Raw genomic sequence first — 8,836 nt, 5'->3', positions numbered from 1 at the left:
CATGCATATGGGAATTTATTAGGGGATAAAGGTCATAAATAAAAAACGAAACATTAAAAAGAACGAGGCTGGATTCCTGTTGAGGGAAAGCCCCAAAAGTCTAAATTCAGGGTCATTTCTGAAGAACTGACATGTAGTCTTATTCAAATTCCTAGCAGCTTTAATAGGAGAAACTTGAATACACAGGCAAAGCGAGGTTTAATAGCAAAACCAGACATCAGGTAGTAGTGTAGACCTCCCAAGAAAACGATGTATCACTAAGTTAAAAGATAACATCGGGCAGTTATTATGCTCCATATATTCATTAATCTCCTTCCTGGGGGCGTGGTGATGGACACTGGAGTTTTCCTGGCACTCAGCCAAGCACGAGGCCATACAGAGAGTTCGTCACAGAGTTCAACAGTCACAGTTACACATCTCCCAGAAGCCTCGGCCGCTGGAGCCATATTGCATCTCTAAGGTGAGTTCCATTACAAATTCCTAATTTACTTACAGCAAAATAAGTTCTTGACAGATGTAAAATCTTTAAATGAAAATGTGGAACAAAAGTACTAGAGGTAAATGGGTAGAATAACCTTGGAGCAAGGAAGCCATCGTTAAACAAAAATCTTCACGTGTGGCTCAATGGATTGAGCGTGGGCCTGTGAACTAAAGGGTCGCTGGTTCGATTCCCAGTCAGGGCACATACCTGGGTTGTGGGCAGGTCCCCAGTAGAGGACACGTGAGAGGCAACCACACATTGATGTTTCTCTCTCTCACTTTCTCTGTCCCTTCCCTTCTCTCTAAAAATAAATAAAAATCTGTTTAAAAATCAGGCTGAAAGTTCTCCTGAAAGAAAGGGTTTATTGAGCTATGTGCTAGCCAGAAAAATGACCAGGTCTTGGGGCGTGCATGCCATCTAAACCACCAAGACTGGATGGAGCAGACAAACATGTCCTATAGGAGACCGTTCTGCAGGGCGTGGGCCCAGCTCCCACTGAGAAAGGCCAGTGGGGCGCAAGGTCCGGCACACTGGACCCACACCCACGGATTGGTTCTCCCGTGAGGAATCAGGCCCTCATTGTACCTAGGCCACTTTGAGACTTGCTTTTTGCTAAAAGTCCCTCTCCCTGAATTGAGGCAGCAAACATTTACTGCATATCTTTAAAGTAACTTCCTAAAATCTATGCTAAACCTCCCAAGGATGGAGGGTAACCAGCTTAACCACTTTTCCCTTTGCATTTGCAAATATCCTTCCTCTTTTATGTAATTAGCAACACCCTCTCCTTTATTTTCTGTAATCAAGCGAACCTGTGCATAGTAAATGAGGATCATCCTCAATGTAATGTGCCCAGAAAAGCAATAAAAGCCTGTCACGGCAAGGGTCGAGGTGCTCTCCTCTTGGGGGAGTGGCCAAGCCGTCCCTTTTTCTCCACAGGACTTGGTAGTCTGTGTGAATTTGTCTCGTCTCAGCCACAACACATGGATCCCATGGGCCGGGATCTGCATCAGTGTCCCCCAGCCTGGGGCTGCCAGGGCTCTTTTGTGCAATGAATTTGGGGAAAACAGACTTAAGTTGTTTTGAAAGAATTTACATTGGCTATAGACAAGGTGGAGGCAGGAAAAGGGGAAGAGGAGAAAGTTCTGGGGTAGGTGAATTAGTGTAGGAGGAAGAAGAAATTGGTGCTTTTGAATTGGTTGTGGGCAACAGTCTGCAAAGTGCATTCCCTAACCACGGTGCCCCAGGGTCTGGTGGTTTACTGTTTTTTTTTTTTTTTTTAAATTTAAATTTTTTTCTCTCTAATTTTTTGTCCAAGTACAGTTCTCTGCCTTTTTCCCCCTACCCCAGCCTAACCCCCAGCCCTCTGCACCTCCCTCCCGTTTCCACCCCCCGACCCTCGTTATTATCCATGTGTCCTTTATAATTGTTCCTACAAACCCTTCACCCTTTTCCCCAGAAATTTCCTCCCCTCTCCCCTCTGCCCACTGTTGGCCTTTTCTCAACTTCAGTGTCTTTGGTTATAATTTGCTTGTTTGTTTGTTTTGTTAATTAGGTTCCTGTTAAAGGTGAGATCATATGGTATTTGTCTTTCACCACCTGGCTTACTTCACTTAGCATAATGCTTCCAGATCCATCCATGGTTTACTATTCTTTTGAGGAAAGAGCTGAAATGGCTGCTTGATTCGAAGTTTCTACAATTGCACATTCAGGAATGTGAGTGGTCTTTTGTTGATTTGGGCCTGCAGCTATTAATTAACTTCCCTTGCTCTTTCTCTCATCCTCAGACCTGCTGTAATTTATGGTATCTCAGAATTTGTCCCTTGTCAGCTCGTATAAGCCTATCATGAAATTCAGAAACCAAAAGGGAAAATATCAACAAAGTAGACTACATAGATTTTTGTAACTATCTGCATGACAACAGCAATAATAATAATAATAATAATAATTAAGAGTCAAAAGATAAACCAGGAGGCCCTGAGCAGTGTGGCTCAATTGGTTGGGTGTCTGTCCGCAAAGCAAAAGGTTGCCAAAGCAAAAGGTCAGGGCACATGCCTGGTTGCAGGTTCCATCCCAGGTTCCCAGGTCGGTGTGCGTACAAGAGGCAACTGATCTATGTTTCTCTCTCACATCAATGTTTCTCTCCCTGTCTCTAAAAAACAAACAAAAACCTGGGAGAAAATACATGTAATGCATGAGACATGAAGAGCTAGTTGTCATGCTATATATAAGGAACCAGAATAGGGATGAAAAATTCTCCTGACATCCATGGAGCGGAAAAGTATAAGCCTTCCCTTGGAATTACTATATTTTGAACAATAATAGAAGGAGCTGCAAGGAGGAAAGACAGGGGATTTGATACCTGTCTGTTCATGTTGGCACATTTTATGTTTATAAACAAGAGGAAGTCCCAGTTCAGCTGTTTCAATTTGCAGTTAAGTATGTGGTAATGCCATCAGAAGAAGGGATGCATAAGTCAGAACTTTGAGAAGCCTGAGCTAAAATTATATATATTTGTATAACTTTTCTGCTAATGTAGGGGAATTTTAAAACTTTTTATTGTAAAAATTTTCAAGGTTATATAAAATACCCTATCCTTTCTACCCCAATTTTGTTCTTTTTTTTTGTCTAAATCAGACCTACGTTTTAAAATTAAACCTTTAGCTTTTTAGAGCAGTTCTAGATTCACAGAACAATTGAGGTGAGAATACAGAAGTTTCCCAAATATATCCTGCTTTCACATATGCACAGCCTCCCGTTATCAGCATCCCCCACCCAAGTGGCACACGTTACAGTTCATGAACCCACCTAGACACATTACTGTCACCCAAAGTCCACAGTCTACATTCTGTGGGTGTAGACAAATGCATGGTGACATGCACCCCCCACTGTGGTATAGTGCAGAGTATCTGCCCTGCCCTAAACATTCCCAGTGTTCCTCCTGTCCATCCCACCCCAGCCCGCGAGCTCTGGCAACCACTGATTCTTTTACTGTCACCAGAGTTTTGCCTTTTCCATAGTGTTGCCATACAGTTGGAATCATACAGTACGTAGCCTGTCAGACTGGCTTATTTCGCCTACTAAGATGCATTTAAAGTTCCTCCTCCTTGTCTTTTTATGGCTTGGCAGCTCATTCTTTTTAGTAGTGAATAAAATTTGATTGTCTGGCAGTACCACAGTGCATTTGTCCATTCACCCATGATGGACATTTAGGCTGTTCCCACACCTTAGCTATCGTGAGTAGTGGGGAAATGAATATGGAAGTGCAAATGTTTCTGCGGGATCCTCATTTCGGTTTGAATGTGATGGCCATGCGGTACACGTGCTCACTCAATGGTGTCTACTGCCCCCACTGACAAGTACAGTGAAGCCCTCATCGTTCGCACATTCCAGTCACTGTTCTTGGCTGCCAGGTCATGTCGGTGTCGCACGAACTGTTCTCTGTTATATTAACAATGGCTAGACTGTTTTCTGGACAGATTTGTATGTTCAAATTCTTGGCCATTTTTAATCAGGTTATTAGTTTTTTGTTTGTTTGTTTGTTTTGTTCTTGAGTTATAGGAGTTTCTTATATTTGGGAAATTAACTCCTTATCTGATATGTAGTTTGCAAATATTTTCTTCACTTTCGTAGGTTGGCTTTTCACTGTTGTTTCCTTTGTTATTAAAAAAAGACTTTCTAGTTGGATGTAATCTAACTTGTCCATTTTTGCTTTTTTTGACTGTACTTTTTGTGGCACAACCAAGAAATCATTGCCAAGAAGATTTTCCCCTATATTTTCTTCTAGTAGTTTTACATTTAGGTCTTTAATGATTCTGAGGTGGTTTGTGGGGGTGTATGATTTAAGATAAGGTTCCAATTGCATTCTTGTGCATTTGGACACCCAGTTTTTCTCAACACTATTTGCTGAAGTGACTACCCTTTCCCCACCGTGTGTTCTTGGCTCTCTAAGCTAGTTTCTGGATTTCTCACAGAGGGAATTCGTTTTTGCATTGTTATTGAGTGTATCCTTGGGGAAAGAGGGTTGAAGGCTCCCTGACCATCTTGTGATGTCACCTCTCAGCTCGGTGTATCTTTTCACACACTTTTACTTTCCTCTTATTTTTGTCTTTACACTTGAAGTACATTTTTGTAGGCAGCATATAGTCAGTTTGCTTTTTAATTTAATTTGGTCACTTCTGTATTTTAATTGGAGTATATAGACGATTTATATTTAATGTTGACTATTGACATGATTAAGTTTAATTCACCATGTTACAATTTGATTTCTTTTCCCATTTGTCCTTTGTTTTGCTTTCCCTCTTTTTCTGCCTTCTTTTGAATTGAATTTTTTTCATTCTATTTTATCTTCTTTGTTGGCTTATGGCTACAAGTGTTTTATGTTAGTGATTGCTTTAGGTTTTATAGTATGCATTAGTAAGTTAATCACAATCTATCTTCGAGTAACATATCACTTTACATATACTTAAGAACCTCACAAGCACAGGCTGCCTTTTCTCCCCTCCTGGACTTCGAGCTTGCTGTCATGCTCTAATTTTTTTAAAAAGATTTTATTTATTTATTTTTAGAGAGAGGGAAGGAGGGAGAAAAGAGGTGAGAAGCATCAGTGAAAGAGAGGAACATTGATCAGTTTCATGGGGCCCGACTGGGGATTGAACCTGTAACCCAGGCATGTGCCCTGACTGGGAATCGAATGGGTGGTGGGATGATGCCCAACCACCTGAGCCACACCGGTCAGGACATGCTCTATCTTTAAATGCACGTGAACACCAAACTATGTTCTTACTTTTGCTTAAACAATGATCTTTTAAAGAGACTAAAGTACTGAGAAAAAAAAAAAAAAGAGAAGAACGCCATGTATTTTCCCATGCAGTCACTATTGCTAGTGCTCTTTGTTCCTTGGTAGACTCCTATTTCCACGTGGCCTCGCTTTTCTCCTGCCTGAAGGACTTGCTTTCAGGTTTCTTGTAGTGCTGTTCTGCTGCTGCTAATTTCCTTTAGTCATTTTGTCTGTAAACCATCCTGTCATCTTTGTTCCTGAAGACTCTTTTTGTTAAAGAAATAGCTGTGGGTTGACTGTTTCTGTATCATTGCTTTTCAGTCAGCCATTTGATTGTGAGGTTTCATATTTCCTGTTCTTAGGATTCATTATGTTCCTCGGCTCTGCAGGTTCAGCTTTCATCATAATTGGAAATGTTTCCACCATTACTTCTTCAATTTTTCTGTCCCCTCTTTCCCTACTCTAGGAAGACCAATGACATATGTGTCAATCTGCCTGAACTTGTCCCAGAGCCCCTTGGTGCTGTTCGTTTTGTAAATCTCGTTGCCGGCTCATTTTGGGTAGTTCCTACTGCCGTTTTCAGGGTCACTAATCTTTCCCTTTGTGATGCCTAATCTGCTGTTACTGCCATCATGAGTCCTTTAAAAAAAAAAAAAGATTTTATTTATTTATTTCTAGAGAGAGGGAAGGAGAAAGAGGGAGAGAAACATCAATGTGTGGTTGCTTCTCTCGTGCGTCCCCCACCAGGGATCTGGCCTGCAACGCGGGCATGTGCCCTGACTGGGAATCCAACCAGCGACCCTTTGGTTCACAGGCTGGTGCTCAATCCACTGAGCTACACCAGCCAGGGCAAGAGTACTTTTGTTTCACATATAGTTTTTACCTTTTTTAAGTTGGATTTGGGGCTTTTTATGTTGCATATTTACTAGGTCTCGGTATATATGGAATAACTGTTGTGACGTCCTCTGCTATTTATAACCTGTTTGTTTTGGGCGGATGACTTTCTTCATATGGGTAGTGTGTCCTGTCTCACTGCATGCATGGTAACCTTTCAACTGGATGTTAAACCGTGAAATTTATCTTTTTGGGGAAAATTTTAAAATCCTGTAAGTACGCTTGAGCTTTGTTCTGGGGTGTAATTCAGTTTCTTAGAAATTGTGGGACCCTTTTGGGTCTTCCTTTTGGGATTTGTTAGGTGGGACCACAGCAATGCTCGCTTCAGGACTAATTACAGGCACAGCATGGAGATGGTGTGGGCTCCGTTCCAGGCCACCGCAGCCGAGCAAGTCACACAGAGTTGTCGGTTTCCCAGTGTACCTGTTACACTACACTATAGTTTATTAAGTATGCAGTAGCACTGTTCTAAAAAATGTACATACCTTAATTAAAAAATACTTTATTGCTGAAAAATGTTAACCATCACCTGAGCTTTCTGCAACTCATAATCTTTTGGGGCCCATAGACTTGCTTGACACAGGGTTGCCGCAAACCAAACTGTACAAAAATATATATATATATTATTTGCAAAGGGCAATAAAGTGAGGTATATCTGTATTCCCCAACACTGAGGATAAACCCTTCAGTGTGTCCTACTCAACGCCTTATAAACCACTAGGGTTTTCCAGTTTGGCGGGTGGGAACGGGCACGATTTCTACCCTTGTGTTAGCTTCGAGCACTGTTATTCCTAATCTCAGCCGGTAGTTCTCTCCCTGGCCTCAGGTAGTGTCCTCACATACACGACTAAGGAGGACTGGAGGGACCCTTTCTAGAGCTGCAGAGTGCTCTCTCTGTGCAATGCTCCCTCTCTAGTGCTCTCTCCTGCAAACTCGAGCCACTTTGCTCTCCTCAGGTTGCAGCTCTTCTAACTCAGGGGGTGGGATGTGCTCTGCCTGGGCTCCTCTTCCCTACCTCACTTGAAAAGGCTGTCGAGGTTATAAATAGATGATTGTAGGGGTCACCTTGACTTTTCTAATCTCTCAGGAATTGCTGTCTTTCGCTGTCTCATGTCTAGCATCTTGAAAGTCATTATTTTGTGTATCTTGTCCAGCTTTTGATCGTTTTAGGGGGGTTTGTGTTTGTGGAGGGTAGGGCGAGGATCAGTAAATCTGATACCTATTACTACATCTTGAATAGAAACAGAAGTCTTGAGCTATTTTAATTTTATTATACAAATTTCCTAATTTCTACATTTCTTCTGAATTTAATTCAAATAATGATATTTAAAAATTTGACTACATATTAAGACACAATACAATAATTTATTATGAAAAGCTATTCTGATTGTAATAGTCTGTTAGTACATCAATAGGAAAACATTTTTTAAATGAGTTTTATAATATACTACCTGGAACTCAGAAATTTTAGATAATTACCACTCTCTAAATAGTCTATTTACTGTCACTTGTAATTCTAGTGACAAGAAAGGGGGGGTGCACAGATAATAAACACACCTTTCAGAGATGCATTAATGTAACTTCATATAATGTAAGTTGAATAATTGGGTTAATGACTTAATGTGTGATTTTTATTTCACATTACAGAAATACTGATTAAATACCCACTAGTCAGGCCGATGCCAAGTGGTATAAAAAAATTCTTTAAAGAGTAGCTAAGTGCAGTAGTTCTCAGATTTTCGATGTATCTAAGACTTAACTGCAGAGTTTGTTTAAAGTGCAGATTTTCAGGTCAAAACTCAGATTTTAATTTAGTAGGACTGGGAGAGAGTCTAGGAATCTGCAAGTTACTGACCAGCTAGTGACTCTGATAAGAGATAAAGAGATTACTGTGGAATTAAGCCTGCCCTTACTTCTCACTTGACCTGGGTAAGTGGTTGGTGGGTAAAACAGAGGGAACATTATTAGGAGAATCAAAGCAGAGGCAAGAACAAGCCAAGGTGTTTCGTTCTTGCTTAAGAGGTTCGGATCAGAAAAGCTGTCCAGGATCAAAGTAAAAACCTGGGGATTAGAATCTTGAAACCACCTAAGGTTTCGCAATAGGAGAGTAATAATGTAGTAGTGATTTTTAAAGCAGTGTTGATTGATGGGACGAATTGTAAAACTGGAAAGCCAAGTAGAAGGTTTAGAATGAAGCGATGAGAATGAGCATCAGGGAGGAGGTACTGACAACAGAAAATGTCAGATGACATATTGGTAGAAATGTTGCACTTGCTTTCAGATACCTAAAAATAGGAAGTTAATATTAAATACATTTAAAAGTATTCATTACAAACACAACAGTAATAACAGCAATAATAGCAGTGGAAAGAATAAAAATAAAATAATCTTCAACTGGTTTTTTTAGATGTTTGCTTGAATGATTCTTGAAACGCTGTGGGAGCTCAACAGCAGTTCGTATTGCCTGGAGGGATTATTAAAAGGAGCAGTTAGCATTGTAAATCAAAACCAATTCATCATCAGTATAATCTAAAAATAAGCATCTAGAATCTTCTGTGAGGCAGATGAAGCAATGCTTGCATTCTGTAGCATAATTTTATTTGTATTTCTTCACTCACTGTTTTGACCAATTTTGATTTATTGTCAAAGATTCAAAGATTCACAGTCAAGAAAAAGAGACAACA

At 40.5% G+C, this 8,836-nt stretch overlaps 1 protein-coding gene and 1 long non-coding RNA gene across 4 annotated transcripts in view; one reads left to right on the top strand and one right to left on the bottom strand.

Moving 5' to 3' along the window:
- The window catches only part of LOC128781175 (uncharacterized), a 22,735-nt gene continuing 13,899 nt past the window's right edge, over positions 1 to 8,836 (top strand). The window contains exon 1 of the long non-coding RNA XR_008427071.1: positions 1 to 460. This is a non-coding gene — a long non-coding RNA (uncharacterized lncRNA). The remainder of the gene's footprint in view (positions 461 to 8,836) is intronic.
- HMMR (hyaluronan mediated motility receptor) overlaps positions 7,414 to 8,836 on the bottom strand; it is a 22,112-nt gene continuing 20,689 nt past the window's right edge. For all 3 annotated transcript variants that reach the window (XM_045185068.3, XM_024576980.4, XM_024576979.3), the window contains exon 18: positions 7,414 to 8,616. In XM_045185068.3, coding sequence (XP_045041003.1) covers positions 8,597 to 8,616 — 20 coding nt within the window. In that variant the 3' untranslated portion in view covers positions 7,414 to 8,596. The remainder of the gene's footprint in view (positions 8,617 to 8,836) is intronic.

This window comes from Desmodus rotundus, chromosome 6 (assembly GCF_022682495.2).
Source record: "Desmodus rotundus isolate HL8 chromosome 6, HLdesRot8A.1, whole genome shotgun sequence".
Classification (NCBI taxonomy): Eukaryota; Metazoa; Chordata; class Mammalia; order Chiroptera; family Phyllostomidae; genus Desmodus; species Desmodus rotundus.
This window is presented reverse-complemented; position numbering and strand designations above follow the sequence as displayed.